Here is an 18,434-nt window from a genome sequence, read left to right as displayed (position 1 = left end):
GTCAAAATGTGAAATGTTTAACACACAATATGTGAAAGGCAGTAAATCCGTTATACACTCTGCATTATGAAACAAAAGCTGAATGACAGCCACCGAGCCTGAACGGGCACAACTGAATACGGCCTGGTGTTACCTTGGCAACGGGGTCCCAGGGACAGCTCTGGGCGTGTCCGTAACAGATGCACATCCCACCCACTGAAATGTCTTTGATTGAATAGTAGTACTGCACAAGGAAACACAAACATACAATGCCAATCAAGTTAGAAAGACATGACTTCATGGAATACAAAGCCAATCAAGTTACAACATCCAAATCAGCCAGGAGAAATGACAAATGACGTATCAACTAATATTTCAGACGTTCAGCTGCAAATAAATCCAACCATAAATATGCTAAATATACATTTTGACAAAGTTATTCAAGGCAACGCTCAAACCACGTATTTTGAATAAATGACCAATTTGGTTAAACACACCGTTTAACTTAAGCAGAAACCAGAACAGTCAGTGAGTGCTAGTGGCAGTGCTTTAACATGAAAGTGTATTAGTCGTACCCGTCTGGTGACGATGGGGTCCACCTCCTTGGGGTCGCGGTAGCTCAGGGTCATGAGGTCGGCGTTGAGCGTGCGGATTCTCTGCAGACGCAGGCGGATGTAGCGGGCTGAGGTGAAGTCCAGCAACTCTGAGGTCAGTTGGTCAGCACTGGGCCGCCCATTGATCAAAGATGTGTGGATCTGAACAGGGGATCAACAATGATGTCAAAGGACCATCATAACCAAATATAGATGACTACATCAAAGTCATGAGCATGCAGTTGATCATTTTACGCTTTTCAATCAAAGACTAGTGACGAAAATGAACAACAGATAGAGTGTATTACTGCCATTTCTTTCCTGATATAACACACAGACTGACTTGTCAGGCAGCTGACAGGGGTTAACATAACACAAGGCTAAACAATGTAAGAGAAGATTGATGATCTCACTGTGAGGTTTAGGGTGCATCTCAACACTCTGACGTGGCTTCATCTCCTTGTCTCCCTTCCTTGTTAAACTACTTAGATGCACCGTCAGGGGCTGTGGGTAACTACAGAGTATCCTAACCACAGACGTTTATTACGTCTCTGCCTCGGTTAGAGTGACACTAGCCCAGTAGGCTTTCATTGTCTGGAGGACACTCGAGTCATCCACCGGCTGGACTACAGGTACCAGAGAATGCCACAGAGCTCACACCCAATTCTCTACTCAATTCAATGAAAGTTCTGTAATGTTACTCATCCTGAACAGGCCCCTGGTCTGTAAATAAAAGTCGGACCTAGTAAACAGTGGTTTCAAACGCCTGACCCGTGGGCCACCAAAATGCAGCTAATGAGCCTGATATGGCTGGCGGGCAGGGAGTTTCAGACCACTGTGGTGAAGGTCAAATAAATCGATAGCTACCTCTCCGTGCTCCAGGGGTACAAGCCGCGAGTAGTAAGATGTACAGATAACCTCGTCGTCTCGTTTGTAGGTGGGGGGTCCGAGGCGGGGGGTGATGTTGTAACGGGTCAGACATTCTGTGTCGCTGATGGCGTAGTACTGCCAGGGTGTGTAATCCACACCGTCCATTGAACGCTCCAGCACCCAGTTACCAGGACGAGGAGAGTTGGCTGCCTTGATGATGACGTAGGCCACCTGGAAAATCTGTTGCCACACACCGACAGACACATTTTAATATTTAACTGAAGCAACAATGAAACGTGAGTACAAAGGACTAACACACACACACAGTTCTCCCACCTATTAATAAGCCTGAATCTCCATTTTGTTGTGCATGACTGAAATCTCAAGCTGTGCACCTTACATACATACAAGGCTTCATTTATAAGAGCACAAAGAAGTCTTTGACAGACAAGGCACAAAGAGAGCAGCAGGTAATAACCGTAATAACGGTGTCCTGAAACATTTAACCACTCTGGGGTTAAGGGCACCACAAACTCTCTGCAACCATCGTTCATGTGGAGTGGTCAAAATGTTAATTATCAGTTTGATTGAATTGCAGTCTTAGAGCATCTAGGCTATAACCTTTCAGCATATGACCCCTTATGACCCCTCACACAGTCACATGATCTCTAATGGCAAGTTAGAGCAAAGATGGTGGATAAATGAAGATAGTTTACTCAGGCCATTTACCATTGTCTGCGTAAGGGGGTGGCTCTCCTATATTCACCAATGCGATAGACGGTCTGCTTAATGTAGTTCATTGATTTCCATTGAAACAGAAAACATTAGGGAGTGGGATGTCTTGCTTCCTCTTCTGTCTCTGGTAAGTATGTAGTCTGTAGCTCAGTAATCAGTAAACTCTACCCTGAACCCCACTGTAATCAAGTTAGGTTTCTCCAGAAATAAATAATTCTAAATAACAAATGGGCTTTATTTACAAATTAGTGAGAATGTCTCACCCCATGTTCTAGAACTGCCTTTTTCTCGCTCACTCTAGGTTAAATGAAAACGAAATCTCCAAAATATTGTTACTTTTTAAACAAAGCTATTATTATTATTATTAATTAATTTAGAATTATATAAAAGCCCCTTAGATATTAATTTAGAATCCTCCAATCCTCTTAATGTAATTATTGGCAGAGTCATGTCATTGAAAAAAATATGTTTAGATATACTGTAGGCCTACCATAGGCGAAATGAATATTGGTTACACTACAATTAGGGTGTGGAAATGTTATGCCCCTTAGATATTAATTTAGAATCCTCCAATCCTCTTAATGTAATTATTGGCAGAGTCATGTCATTGAAAAAAATATGTTTAGATATACTGTAGGCCTACCATAGGCGAAATGAATATTGGTTACACTACAATTAGGGTGTGGAAATGTTATGCCCCTTAGATATTAATTTAGAATCCTCCAATCCTCATATGCTGTAGACTACTCCCGACCATCACGTTGTACAGCGCAATATTTTCCATTCCAGACTAATAGAAACCCTGAGGGTTTTATTTTTCCTTTTTCTCGGAATAGAAACACCATAATATCACATTAATTAAGCCAAATATCTTAAAATCAACCCCATGTATTATGTTATTACAAAAAAAGTAATGCCAATACAGGAGACTATCAAATGCTTCTCAAAGTTGCCCTCTGGTGGTCCAACTAGCACTAACTTGCCTTAACATAAAAAAAATGTCTGCCATAGAATGTGCCATAGAATGCTGCAGCAGCCCACAAGATGTGCTGCAGTATGAGGCATCTTTTAAAGGAGGAAGCACTGTACCTCCACTCTCACTCACTGTCTCCTCAACACTCCACTATGGCCTGTACACAGTTACAGGCAGTGGAGGCTGCTGAGGGGAGGACGGTTCTTAAGAATGTCTGGAAATCACATGGTTGATTCCATTCCATATGCTCCATTCCAGCCATTATTATGAACCGTCCTCCCCTCAGCAGCCTCTACTGGTCACAGGCCACTGCTAGACCACTACTGCAATGGAGGTCCTATTTATTGCCTGAAGGGCCTTTCTCATTCTCTCTTTCCCAGTCTCTCTCACACCTCTCTATGGCCGTCTCAGTGACACCAATAACAGTCTAGCCTGCCCCACACAAACAGAACCTGACATATCCGTTATCGGCTTCTCCTATTGGCTTGTCAACGCTGCGTCTCCCCAGGGAATAAGTGGAAACTAGACACCTGAGACAGGATGTTCACATCAGCGTGACGTGCCCCCCCCCCCCACACCCACTCCTACATGTTAAACCACCCCTTCAGGTTGTCAGCAGCTGTGTGAGGCTGTAAATCTACCTGCTGGCAAGTCGCCGCTGATTTACGGGCGATTCATGACTTGTTTGACAGCGAGTGACTGCGAGCGACGTGCCTGTTCAATCGTTAGCAGGTATCGTCGGCAAAGCCACATCGAGTCGTTCCAGTCGATGTAAATGTCAATCCCTCTCAGCTGGTTGACTTCCCTCAGTTAGGTCTGATCCTTCCATTACAGTCTAGAATTATTCATCTGCCTCTGGGCCTCTGGTAGCTAGACAAGACCCGAAAACATCTTTGGCTAAATGCCTTAGTCAGTATGGGAATGTTTGTTTGTTTCCTTGTCTTTGAAAGACAAGATAGATGGATGGAACAGGGGAAAAGGGTGTCAGGTTATCGTTCCTGTTCCAGCTGCAGCTTTCTCTCTCTGGGGCTTCAATCTGTAGAATCCTTTTGTCAGGAAGCGTCTTTATTCTCATCGAGGAAACTTGGTCATCTGAGATTTTCTTTGGTCTCTGTTCCAGTCTAATCCAATGGGCCTTTCCTGCTCTTTGTTTATAGGGGGCAAGAGTGGAACGCGAAAGTTATGTGTTCGTGCGTACGTGTGTGTGTCAGTGATCTCCCTCAAAGGAGCTTACTGTTATCGTGGGGCGAACGGGGCGGACAAACTCTGTGACCGGGCTGGGTTAGTGATTGAAACGCTGCCTAATCTAGATCCATGTGGACTCCCAAACATTCCAGTCCTGCGTGGAGACAGATCTGAACGGTGGTAGACTAGCTGCCTCTGTGCCTGAACTTAACTAATAGCCAATTACTAGAGCACTCCGTTTAGAGGATACACCAGATATCACTTATTTCAAATGTATAATTATTTCAAGCCGCTACTATCTATGTCAGAAGCTCATTGGTATAGAATAGCAGAGCGTGCAAGCATTTGTAGAACTGACCTGAGTGACATATTTCAGAAATGTTTTGGACGGGGCTAGATACCGTGATGGCTAGAATACAAAGTGTTCTTCATGACTAGACACTGAGGGCAAAGTTGTTCCCACTGTGTCTCTTAACCGTTCGTTACCAACTAAATCCTATTCCGCCCAGTAGGAGCCCAATCTGTGTGTAATGACATGCCTCGGCTAAGCTGCCTGGTCACAGTGACTGGCTAGCGGATTTGATGTGAGCTAGCCAGACCTGGCTGCCGGTAGCCAAGGGAAGCAAGCCGTGGATTGTTTTTGCTGTGTCACCACAGTAATTAGCTGCCATTTTGGATCGGGGGGTGGGGGGTGGGGGTGTTGTCTCAAAGGATAAGTGAAAATGTCTGACTAGTGTGTTTGATGACTGAATCGTGTCAAAGGGCACACTGTGACCTACGAGACTAAATGAAAGCACATACACTTACTAACACCTTTCCATTTGGCCTGACATTATAACTAATTAATAGAGCTGTGCTTCCTGACGGGTAGCCGGACTCGCCTCTGTGTGGGGAAGATAACAAGGTGACAGTCAGGGGACCCAGTCAGTGGGAACGAGGGGAACCAGGCTTCAGGGAAGAGACAGGGGGATTACCCATCAGCCCCTAAGCCAACAAAAGTGCCCTGTTCTCACCAGTTTATCTTCTCCCTGGGTCTGGGCTGTGTCTGTGTCTGTGTCTGTGTGTCTGTGTGTGTCTGTCTGTGTGTGTCTGTGTGTGTCTGTGTCTGTGTGTGTGTCTCTGTGTGTGTGTCTGTGTGTGTCTGTGTGTGTGGTGTATGTGTGTGTCTGTGTGTCTGGGTCTGGGCTGTGTCTGTGTGTCTGGGTGGGTGAGTGTGTGTGTGTGTCTGGGTGAGTGTGTGTGTGTTTGTGTGTGTGTGAGTGTGTGTGTGCGCGTGTGTGTGTCTGGGTGAGTGTGTGTGCGCGTGTGTGTCTGGGTGAGTGTGTGTGTGCGTGTCTGTCTGGGTGAGTGTGTGTGTGCGTGTGTGTCTGGGTGTGTGTGTGCGTGTGTGTCTGGGTGTGTGTGTGTGTGTGTGCGCGTGCTCGTGTGTGTGTCTGGGTGTGTCTGGGTGTGTGTGTGTGTGTGTGTTTGGGTCTGGGCTGTGTGTGTGTCTGTGTATGTCCGGGTCTGGGCTGTGTGTGTGTGTGTGTGTGTGTGTGTGTGTGTGTGTGTGTGTGTGTGTGTGTGGGTCTGGGCTGTGTCTGTGTGTGTGTGTCTGTGTGTGGGTCAGGGGCTGTGTCTGTGTGTGTGTGTCTGTGTGTGTGTGTGTGTGTCTGGGCTGTGTCTGTGTGTGTGTGTATGTGTGTGTCTGGGCTGTGTCTGTGTGTGTGTGTGTGTGTGTGTGTGTGTGTGTGTGTGTGTGTCTGGGCTGTGTCTGTGTGTGTGTGTGTGTGTGTCTGGGCTGTGTCTGTGTCTGTGTCTGTGTGTGTGTGTGTGTGTGTGTGTGTGTCTGGGTGAGTGTGTGTGTCTGGGTGAGTGTGTGTGTCTGGGTGAGTGTGTGTGTGTGTCTGTGTGTGTGTGTGTGTGTGTCTGGGTCTGGGCTGTGTCTGTGTGTGTGTGTCTGGGTCTGGGCTGTGTCTGTGTGTGTGTGTCTGGGCTGTGTGTGTGTGTGTGTGTGTGTGTGTGTGTGTGTGTGTGTGTGTGTGTCTGGGCTGTGTCTGTGTCTGTGGGGCTCAAATAGCGGAGCAAAATCCTGCTCTCTGAGCCCCACAGCTAAGAAGGCTGGACCAAAACAAGGCCCCTGAAGAAAGATGGCCGCCACAGACGTTGTCCGAGCTTTGTCCTTTTTTCTACTAATCACCTACCTTGTCCTAACCTCTGGCCTGTTACAATACAGACCAAACTGTTTGTGATAATAAGTTAGACCCACAGTTAGACCCACAGTAAGACACACAGAAAGACCCACAGTTAGACACACAGTTAGACCCATAGTTAGACCCACTGTTAGACCCACAGTTAGACCCACAGTTAGACCCACAGTAAGACACACAGTAAGACACACAGTTAGACCCACAATAAGACCCACAATAAGACCCACAGTTAGACCCACAGTTAGACCCACAGTTAGACCCACAGTTAGACCCACAGTTAGACCCACAGTTAGACCCACAGTAAGACACACAATTAGACCCACAGTTAGACCCACAGTAAGACCCACAGTTAGACCCACAGTTAGACCCACAGTAAGACCCACAGTAAGACCCACAGTAAGACCCACAGTTAGACCCACAGTTAGACCCACAGTAAGACCCACAGTTAGACCCACAGTTAGACCCACAGTTAGACCCACAGTTAGACCCACAGTTAGACCCACAGTAAGACCCACAGTAAGACCCACAGTAAGACACACATTTGATTTGATGTGATGTTGTCAGGTGAATTTCTTAAGTATTGTGTAAAGGTTTCCTTTCGCTCCCCTCTTTGTGATGTGTCTCTGACACTGAAAAGCAGTACATTCTCAGGCCTTGTCATGACCAATACCAAACTTTGACAGTATAAGCATTTAAGATTTGCTGTGGTGGCAGTAAAGTAGGAATCCAGACAACTGGAGTTCGATCACATAAGAGGCTGGCATTTGACAACAGGCCTTTTTGTCTGGAGGGGAGAGATGAGTAAGTCCTTTGTGTTGGTGGGAGATGGGGGAAGGGCGATGGGGGCCGGAGAGCCCCAGACAGGACAGGACTTGCGCTCAGAGAGGACAGGACAGGACAGTGTCTATCTGCCAGTATAATGCCAGTGTAGTTAAGGGGCCACAGGCACCAAGGCTCTTTCACCATAACAGTTACTGTAAGTTATGAAGCACAGAGTGGTGTCAAGGTTGGGGTCAGGGTCAAATACACATTGGAATGTTTGTGTGTGTGTGTGTGTGTGTGTGTGTGTGTGTGTGTGTGTGTGTGTGTGTGTGTGTGTGTGTGTGTGTGTGTGTGTGTGTGTGTGTGTGTGTGTGTGTGTGTGGAATACACAGGCAGATTAGCCCTGTGACACTTTTTCCTGTCGGGTTTAAACTCCTGCTGGATGCTGGTCAATATTTGTACTGTCTGCCAAGAACCACACTGAGTGTTCTAATCAAGATGGATGCCACAGGCACCAAACCAAAAAACGCATGTCTTCACCAAAGGCATTTCACTTATTCACTTAACATAGAATGCGTAATATAGCTTAAATAATCATATACAGTGCATTCGGAAAGTATTCAGACCCCTTGACTTTATCCACATTTTGTAATGTTGCAGCCTTATTCTAAAATGGATTAAATTGTTTAAATTGTTTTTTTCCCTCATCAATTTACACATAATACAAAGCAAAAAAATGCACATGAACTTTTACAGAAATATTACATTTACATAAGTGTTCAGACCCGTTACTCAGTACTTTGTTGAAGCACCTTTGGCATCGATTACAGCCTTGAATCTTCTTGGGTATGACACTAAAAGCTTGGCACACCTGTATTTGGGGAGTTTCTCCCATTGTTCCCTGCAGATTGCCTCAAGCTCTGTCAGGTTGTATGGGGAGCGTAGCTGCACAACTATTTTCAGGTCTCTCCAGAGATGTTTGATCGGGTTCAAGTCCGGGCTCTGGCTGGGAGACTCAAGGACATTCAGAGACTTGTCCCAAACTTGTCTTTCCTGTGTCCTTAGGGTTGGTGTCATGTTTATCCCTGGAAAGAGGTATTGGAATACAGTTGAAGTCGGAAGTTTAGATACCTTTAGGTTGGAGTCAATAAAACTCGTTTTTCTACCACTCCAATCATTCCTTGTTAACAAACTATAGTTTTGGGATGTCGGTTAGGTCATCTACTTTGTGCATGACACAAGGAATTTTTCCAAACAATTGTTTACAGACAGATTAATTCACTGTATCACAATTCCAGTGGGTCAGAAGTTTACATACACAAAGTTGGCTGTGCATTTAAACAGCTTGGAAAATTCTTTGTCTTTAGAAGCTTCTGATAGGCTAATTGACATCATTGAGTCAATTAGAGGTGTACCTGTGGATATATTTCAAGGCCTACCTTCAAACTCAGTGGCTCTTAGCATGACATTGTGGGAAAATCAAAAGAAATTAGCCAAGACCTCAGAAAGAAAAATTGGGGACCTCCACAAGTCTGGTTCATCCTTGAAGGTACCATGTTCATCTGTACAAACAATAGTACGCAAATATAAACACCATGGGACCAGCAGCCGTCATACCACTCAGGAAGGAGACGGGTTCTGTCTTGTAGAGATTAACGTACTTTGGTGCGAAAAGTGCAAATCAATCCCAGAACAACAGCAAAAGACCTTGTGAAGATCATGGAGGAAACAGGTAGAAAAGTATCTATATCTACAGTAAAACGAGTCCTACATAACCTGAAAGGCTGCTCAGCAAGGAAGAAGCCACTGCTCCAAAACCGCCATTAAAAAGCCAGACTACAGTTTGCAACTGCACATGGGGACAAAGATCGTACTTTTTGGAGAAATGTCCTCTGGTCTGATGAAACAAAAATAGAACTGTTTGGCCATAATGACCATCGTTATTTTTGGAGGAAAAGGGGAGGCTTGCAAGCCGAAGAACACCATCCCAACCGTGAAGCAAAGGGGTGGCAGCATCATGTTGTGCGAGTGCTTTGCTGCAGAAGGAACTGGTGCACTTCACAAAATAGATGGCATCATGAGGAGGTAAAATTATGTGGATATATTGAAGCAACATCAAGTTAAAGCTTGATCGCAAATGGGTCTTTCGAATGGACAATGACCCCAAGCATACTTCCAAAGTTGTGGCAAAATGGCTTAAGGACAACAAAGTCAAGGTATTGGAGTGGTCATCACAAAGCCCTGATCTCAATCCCATAAAGAATTTGTGGGCAGAACTGAAAAAGCGTGTGCGAGCAAGGAGGCCTACAAACCTGACTCAGTTACATCAGCTCTGTCAGGAGGAATGGGCCAAAATTCACCCAACTTATTGTGGGAAGCTTGTGGAAGGCTACCCAAAACATTTGACCCAAGTTAAACAATTTAAAGGCAATGTTACCAAATACTAATTGAGTATATGTAAACTTCTGACCCACTGGGAATGTGATGAAATAAATAAAAGCAGAAATAAATCATTCTCTCTAATATTATTCTGACATTTTACATTCAAACAAGTGAAATGCCAGTAAAGGGACAAGGTGGACAACTCAGACATGAGACCTATGTGGCAGGGTCTACAGGAAATCACGGACTATAAAAAGAAATCCAGCCACGTCACGGACCGACGTCACTAAACACCTTCTTTGCCCACTTTGAGGATAATACAGTGTCACCGTCGTGGCCCGCTAACAAGGACTGCCCCCCTCTCCTTCTTCCTGGCTGACATGAGTAAAACATTTAAACATGTTAACCCTCGCAAGGCTGCTGGCCCAGACGGCATCCCTAGCCACGTCCTCAAAGCATGCGCAGAACAACTGGCTGGTGTGTTTACGGACATATTCAATCTCTCCCAATCCCACTCTCCACATGCTTCAAGATGGCTACCATTGTTCCTGTACCCAAGAAGGCAAAGATAACTGAACTAAATGACTATCCCCCCGTAGCACTCACTTCTGTCATCATGAAGTGCATTGAGAGACTAGTCAAGGATCACCTCCACCTTACCGGCCACCCTAGACCTCCACCTTACCGGCCACCCTAGACCTCCACCTTACCGGCCACCCTAGACCTCCACCTTACCGGCCACCCTAGACCCACTTCAGTTTGCATACTGCCCCAACAGGTCCACAGACGACGCAATCACACTGCCCCCCAGGTGGTGGTAAAAATGCAATAGGAAACAACATCTCCACTTCGCTGACCCTCAACACTGGGGCCCTACAAGGGTGCTTGCTCAGCCCTCTCCTGTACTCCCTGTTCAATCACTAACTCAGAGAGGCTGCTGCCTACATTGAGACCCAATCACTGGCCACTTTAATAAATGGATTACTAGTCATTTTATGCAATGCCACTCTAAATAATGTCACTTTAATAATGTTTACATATCTTACATTACTCATATCAGATGTATATACTGTATTTTATACCATCTATTGCACCTTGCCTATGCTGCTCGGCCATCGCTCATCCATATACTTACATGTACATATTCTCATTCACCCCTTTAGATTTGTGTGTATTAGGTAGTTGTTGGGGAATAGTTAGATTACTTCTTAGATATTACTGCACGGTTAGAACTAGAAGCAGTAGCATTTCGCTACACTCACATTAACATCTGCTAACCATGTGTATGTGACAAATAACATTTTATTTGATTTGAACCTTTGGCCCAGTCTGCAGTCCTGAACGCTCAGGGGCAGGTTTTCATCTAGGATCTCTCTGTACTTTTCTCTGTTCATCTTTCCCTCGATCCTGACTAGTCCCTGCTGCTGAAAAACCTCCCCACAGCATGATGCTGCCATCACCATGCTCTAGACATGACACTTGGCATTCAGGCCAAAGAGTTCAATCTTGGTTTCACGAGACCAGAGAATCTTGATGGTTGTCCTTCTGGAAGGTTCTCCTATCTCCACAGAGGAACTCTCTGGTTCCAAACTTCTTCCGTTTAAGAATGATGGTGGCCACTGTGTTCTTGGGTACTTTCAATAATGCAGAAATGTTTTGGTACCCTTCCCCAGATCTGTGGCTCGACACCATCCTGTCTCGGAGCTGTACGGACAATTCCTTCAACCTTGGTTTTTGCTTGTTTTTTCTCTGACATGCACTGTCAACTGTGGGAGCTTATATAGACAGGTGTGTGCCTTTCCAAATCATGTCCAATCAATTTGAATTTACCACAGGTGGACTTCAATCAAGTTGTTGAAACATCTCAAGGATGATCAATGGAAACAAGATCCACCTGAGCTCATAGCAAAGGGTCTGAATACTTATGTAAATAAGGTATTTCCATTTTTAATAAATTTGCAAAAATGTCAAACTATCTGTTTTCGCTTTGTCATTATTGGGTATTGTGTGTAGATTGATGAGGATTTTTAAAATGTACCGGTAATCAATTTTAGAATAAGACTGTAAAGTAACAAAATGTGCAAAAGGTCAAGGTGTCTTTATACTTTCCGAATGCACTGTATATACAATGAACAAAAATATAAACTCAACATGCAACCATTTCACCAATTTTACTGAGTTAGTCAATTGAAAAAAATTGAAAAAAATTCACAAGGCCCTTTTCTATGGATTTCACATCACTGGGCAGGGGCGCAGCCATAGGCCCCCCCACTTGGGAGTCAGGCCCAGCCAATCAGAATGAGTTTTTTCCCACAAAAGAGAGACAAAAATATTTTGCATGTGAAGAAGCCGGAAGTGGAGGTCCTGGGCTGGTGTGGTCTGCAGTTGTGAGAACGGATGGAAGTACTGTCATATTCTCTAAAGGCGGCTTATGGTAGAGTGATGAACATTCAAATCTCTGGCAACAGCTCTGGTGGACATTCCTGCAGTCAGCATGATAATTGCATGCTCCCTCAAAACTTTAGACATCTGTGGCATTGTGTTGTGTGATATAACTGCACATTTTAGAGTGGCCTTTTAGTGTCCCCAGCACAAGGAGCACCTGTGTAATGATCATGCTGTTTAATCAGCTTCTTGATATGCCACACCTGTCAGGTGGATGGATTATCTTGCTCACTAACAAAGAAATGCTCACTAACAGGAATGTAAACACATTGCAGAGAAATAAGCTTTATATGCGTATTGAGCATTTCTGGGATCTTTTATTCTATTTTATTTATGTTCAGTACATTGTGGCTCGGTAAACTAATGTGAAACCCACTTTCGAACCGTCAGAAATCAAAGCCATCCGTTTTTAATAAAGATATACCCTAGATGCAGTATAACGCCAATTTAATATTTCTTAGTGCACAAGTTGCATTCATGTTACTGTTGTGAGAATCAGTGTTCTCCCACGTGAAGACGTTGGTATTGAGATGTAGCAGTTAGTTTGCGACACAAAGTATCTGAGTTCCTTTCCAAGGCCAAGCACCGTATCAATGATGTCAGAGGAGAGGATGCTAGGCACTAGCTCGTGGGAAATCGGACGCTTGTAGAGACATACGAAATCATCCAGACAAACCGCCCATTGAGAAGCTCATCTTTTTTGTCTCTCTTTGCTCGTGAAACCATTTTAAGTCAACCGCTCTGGTTTTGAGAAGTTTGTCATTTTGGCTGGGTTTATTATATTGTTCTTGACATCTGGTATTAATAATGTACATTTATTTTAATCACTTAATAAAAATGTTTGTTTGATCTAGTGTGAGAATATTGCATTATTGGGTTGAGTCACTGACATACTGAGTCACTCACATACTTTGAAGATTGTGTTTTCACATGAAAACAATTACTGGGATGTCTACCTCCAAATGAGTTCCATTTTTGCATTCCTGAGGTCAATATAAGTTGCCGGAACTCCCAAGTGGAAGTGGGGAGGGGACACATCTAAGCATGAGAAAGATATTCAGTCTAATCCCTAGTGATGTACAGTGGCTTCAGAAAGACACTGTACACATTTTGTTGTGTTACAGCGTGAATTTAAAATGTATTAAACTGAGATTTGTTTGTCACTGACCTACACACAATACCCCCTAATGTCAAAGTGGAATTATGTTTATATTTGTTTTTTGAAATGCTGAAATGTCTTCGGTCAAAAAGTATTTAACCCCTTTGCTATGGCCCAAATAGGTTCAGGAGTAAAATTATTCTGAACAAGTGACATAATAAGGGGTTTAACATGATTTTAGGGTTTAACATGGTTTTTGAATGACTTCCTCATCTCTGTACCACACACATAAAATTATCTGTAAGGTCCCTCAGTCGAGGAGTGATTTTCAAACACAGATTCAACCACAAAGACGAGGGAGGTTTTCCAATGCCTCACAAAGAAGGGCACCTATTGGTAGATGGGTAAAATAAAAGCAGACACTGAATATCCCTTTGAGCATGGTGAAGTTATTAATTACACTTTGGATGGTGTATCAATACACCCAGTCACTACAAAGAGTCCTTCCTAACTCAGTTGCCAGAGAGGAAGAAAACCGCACAGTGATTTCACCATGAGGCCAATGGTGACTTTAAAACAGTTACAGAGTTTAATGGCTGTGACAGGAGAAAACTGAGGATGGATCAACAACATTGTAGTTACTCCACAATACTAACCTAATTGACAAAAGAAAGAAGCCTGTAGAGAATACAAATATTCCAAAACATGCATCCTGTTTGCAACAAGGCACTAGAGTAATACTGCAAAAAATGTGGCAAAGTAATTCACTTTATGTCTTGAATACAAAGTGTTATGTTTGGGGCAAATCCAATACAACACATTACAGAGTACCACTCTCCATATTTTCAAGCATAGTGGTGGCTGAATCATGTTATGGGTATGCTTGTAATCGTTAAGGACTGGGGAGTTTTTCAGGATAAAAAAGAAACGGAACGGAGCTAAGAACAGGCAAAATCCTAGAGGAAACCTGGTTAAGTAAGCTTTCCACCAGACACTGGGAGATGAATTCACCTTTCAGCAGGACAATAACCTAAAGCACAAGGCCAAATCCACACTGGAGTTGCTTGCCAAGAATACAGTGAATGTTCCTGAGTTGTCAAGTTAGTTGACTTAAATCTACTTGAAAATGTACTGTATATACTGTGTGACTGCAGTTCAGTCTATTCCCCAGAGATATACTGTGTGACTGCAGTTCAGTCTATTCCCCAGAGATATACTGTGTGACTGCAGTTCAGTCTATTCCCCAGAGATATACTGTGTGACTGCAGTTCAGTCTATTCCCCAGAGATATACTGTGTGACTGCAGTTCAGTCTATTCCCCAGAGATATACTGTGTGACTGCAGTTCAGTCTAATCCCCAGAGATATACTGTGTGACTGCAGTTCAGTCTATTCCCCAGAGATATACTGTGTGACTGCAGTTCAGTGAGATATACTGTGTGACTGCAGTTCAGTCTATTCCCCAGAGATATACTGTGTGACTACAGTTCAGTCTATTCCCCAGAGATATACTGTGTGACTGCAGTTCAGTCTAATCCCCAGAGTGTATGTGTGTTGGTTCTTCTATCCTTGTGAGGACCTAAAACAAGGGAAATGATCCCCATGAGGACAAAGGATATTTTAAGCTTGGGGTTAGGTTGAGGGCTAGGTTACAATTAGAGTAAGGTAAGGGTAAGTGTTTAGTGGTAAGATGTATGGTTAGGAGTTTGGTTTAGGGTTACAGGTTAAGGTTAGGGTTAGGTTTAGGGTTACAGGTTAAGGTTAGGGTTAGGGTTAAGAGTTACGTAAAATAGGATTTTGAATGGAAATACATTTTAGGTCCCCAAGAAAATAGAAGAACTTAACATGTGTGTGTGTATGTGTGTATGTGTGTGTGTGTGTGTGTGTACGTGTGAGAGAGTGTGTGTGTGGCTCAGTGAAAGTGTGTCTTGTTTTGAGTACCTGTTGAAAAATTATTTTAAAAGTAGCTGGCTCAGCTCAGTCAACCCCACAAGGTGAAGGAGGGAGGGAGACAGACAGAGTGAGAAGGAGACAGAGAGATACTGTAGAAGACAGTGAGTGAGACGGAAAGAGTGGAGCAAGAGAGTGTGAGAAAGAAGAGGCAATAAAAAGAGATGGAGGGAGCGACAGGCCATCCAGGCAATAAATTGCACCTCCATTGCAGTAGTGGTCTAGCAGTGGCCTGTGACCAGTAGAGGCTGCTGAGGGGAGGACGGTTCATAATAATGGCTGGAATGGAGCATATGGAATGGAATCAACCATGTGATTTCCAGACATTCTTAAGAACCGTCCTCCCCTCAGCAGCCTCCACTGCCTGTAACTGTGTACAGGCCATAGTGGAGTGTTGAGGATACAGTGAGTGAGAGTGGAGGTAGGGTCTCACAGTGGTGGGGTTCAAGGGTGAGTTTCCTAATTGCTGAACTACACTCAGAAAAAAGGGTTCTGAAAGGGTTCTTTGGCTGTCCCCATAGGAGAACCTAGGTGGAACCCTTTTTGGTTCCAGGTAGAACTATTTTGGGTTCCATGTAAAACCCTTTCCACAGAGGGTTCTACATGGAACCCAAAAGGGATTCTACATGAAACCAAAATAGTTCTACCTGGAACCAAAAAGGGTTCTTCAAAGGGTTCCTCTATGGGAACAGCTGAACAACTATTTTAGGTTCTAGATAGCACCTATTTTCTAAGTGTCCAGACCACAGACACACACTAACTAACTATTATCTGGGAATCATGTGACCGTGTGTGTGTGTTCACAGCCCGTAGCTAAAGAAAGCAGCGTTAAACCAGTGACATTGCAGTCCTGGAGGTTCCTACCTGGTGTAAATCTAGTGTGAGGGTCACCCAGTGGAATTGTCTGCCATTTTTAATGCTGGGGCTTTGCCACCACCCGTTGGTGCCGTCAATGGCGTTGGTGATTGGATGTTGCTCTGCATAAAATCAAGAGAAAGCAATAAAATGAATGCCTGGAATCCACGCAAGAAGTACAGTATTTCAGACAGATACTGTAACTCAAAGATAGTGGGACAGTAGAAAGTCAAACTGTCTGAAGCACTAGCCAGTAGTCATCACAGAGTTAAACCCCAAGACACTGCTTCCCTCCCCTTCTCCGCCTTCGCCCAGAGGGTCCTAACTCCAGTACCTTTGGGGTTTTGACTCTGGGCATTACAGGTCCGACACTGGGAGTTGCGGATGCGTCGTCCTGGTACGTGTTCCACCAGTTTACAGTACATCTCTGGCTCAGGCTCTCCACAGGTGGCGTTGGTGGTGATCTCTGCATTACTGGCCAGGTTGAAGATGGCAGGGAAGAGACCTGGGGGAGACCCAGTAGGGTTTAAGACCATGACATCTACACACACAGTACATGGTCTGTTTACACACACACACACACACACACACACACACACACACACACACACACTTCACACACCCCCACAAAAAAATTGCTCCCTTTCAACCCCTCCTTACCTCCCACCACCAATTCAGACCCATCCTCATAATTTCTCCTCTGTGTTCTGTCTGCAGGGCATGTCTTTGAGTAGCACCCCCCCCCCCTTCAGTATTAATTTTAAATGCCTGTTGGTCATGATTAATAACTGCTTTATGCATGTTAACTAATGCATAACAAATTATGCTTACACTGTTTATTAATAGTTGATAAACAAGCTGTTCATGAGCAGAACTTCATTCCAGACCTTTCTGACAAGGGATCTTTACTGGCATTTCAAAGACATCAATACAACTCCTCTCTAAGATCTAAAACATATGTACGCTTTCCAGGGGAAGGTGGCCATTGTGAGCTTGGCCTACGACTTAATCCTATTGAATTGAACGGTCCCAAAGCATTCCTGAGAACAGTGATGGTGAGGCCTTCAGAGGCCCTCCAGGAAACTGGAGTTGTTAGCCTAATGACATAGCAGCACTGAGACATCTGACCAGACGAGTGGTAGACTGTCTCGGAGTCAGACCCACTGATCGGTAATGAGACAATACAGTACGGTTGAGACATCTGACCAGACGAGTGGTAGACTGTCTCGGAGTCAGACCCACTGATCGGTAACGAGACAGTACAGTACGGTTGAGACATCTGACCAGACGAGTGGTAGACTGTCTCGGAGTCAGACCCACTGATCGGTAACGAGACAGTACAGTACGGTTGAGACATCTGACCAGACGAGTGGTAGACTGTCTCGGAGTCAGACCCACTGATCGGTAACGAGACAGTACAGTACGGTTGAGACATCTGACCAGACGAGTGGTAGACTGTCTCGGAGTCAGACCCACTGATCGGTAATGAGACAGTACAGTGGGGTTGAGACATCTGACCAGACGAGTGGTAGACTGTCTCGGAGTCAGACCCACTGATCGGTAATGAGACAGTACAGTACGGTTGAGACATCTGACCAGACGAGTGGTAGACTGTCTCGGAGTCAGACCCACTGATCGGTAACGAGACAGTACAGTACGGTTCGGCAAGACAGTGTGAAATTGGTATGACTGACTGACTGACTGTCTGTCCACCTGTCTGTCTGCTGTGGCTGCTGATTTCTCATCGACAGAGAGGCTTGACCCCTGAGCTCTGTGGGCTGTAAAGGGGAAATGCAGGGAGAGTGGATTGGAAAGCAATTATTCTTTTCATGTTGACTATTTATTAGCTTGTTATAATGTTTTTAACAGCTTAAAAATGATTTTATTCAATCTTAGAAACCATCCTGGTCATGGTTTGTCATGAAAGAAACCTCAACCATGTTCCTGACCACCAAACTCACAATGTTTTCCTTGTTTAAAAATCAATTGCGTTAATTGACTTTAAAACATCAGAGCCAAATCTCAAATCCTTATGGATTTGATCCTGTGAAAGTGAAACCCAATATTTCATATTTTGGCTCATTTTGGCTCATGGTAGTCTTAATCCCAGAGAGGGTTATTTTACAGTACCTAGCTTTGACATGATCTAACCAGGTGCAAATAACTGTGGGAAGGCAAGTGACACAGTGACAGCCCGGGGGGATGTTATTGACACAGCAACTGGTTGTGGACAGGGACCATCAGTCAGGTCCTGCTATTTCATCAATAAATCACCACCTAGTCGTGATGTAACAGCACACTGCTAATCAGCGCTACTAAATGGCTGACTGGCACATAGTCAGACACTGATGTCACCCATAGATGTGGTGATTTGTGGTCATTTCAGGCTTCTTAAGCTTATTTCCTGGGGCTCCTTTG

The 18,434-nt window shown here is 44.4% G+C and overlaps 1 protein-coding gene across 3 annotated transcripts in view; it reads right to left on the bottom strand.

Annotated features, from left to right (window-relative positions):
• LOC135522892 (laminin subunit alpha-1-like) overlaps nucleotides 1-18,434 on the bottom strand; it is a 109,999-nt gene that overhangs the window by 86,044 nt on the left and 5,521 nt on the right. For all 3 annotated transcript variants that reach the window (XM_064949569.1, XM_064949571.1, XM_064949570.1), the window contains exons 2-6: nucleotides 16,351-16,521; nucleotides 16,026-16,138; nucleotides 1,440-1,682; nucleotides 555-734; nucleotides 134-223 (exon numbers count right to left, since the gene is read on the bottom strand). In XM_064949569.1, the coding sequence (XP_064805641.1) occupies nucleotides 134-223; nucleotides 555-734; nucleotides 1,440-1,682; nucleotides 16,026-16,138; nucleotides 16,351-16,521 (797 nt within the window). The remainder of the gene's footprint in view (nucleotides 1-133; nucleotides 224-554; nucleotides 735-1,439; nucleotides 1,683-16,025; nucleotides 16,139-16,350; nucleotides 16,522-18,434) is intronic.

The sequence above is a fragment of the Oncorhynchus masou genome, chromosome 30 (genome assembly GCF_036934945.1).
Source record: "Oncorhynchus masou masou isolate Uvic2021 chromosome 30, UVic_Omas_1.1, whole genome shotgun sequence".
Lineage (NCBI taxonomy): Eukaryota > Metazoa > Chordata > Actinopteri > Salmoniformes > Salmonidae > Oncorhynchus > Oncorhynchus masou.
This window is presented reverse-complemented; position numbering and strand designations above follow the sequence as displayed.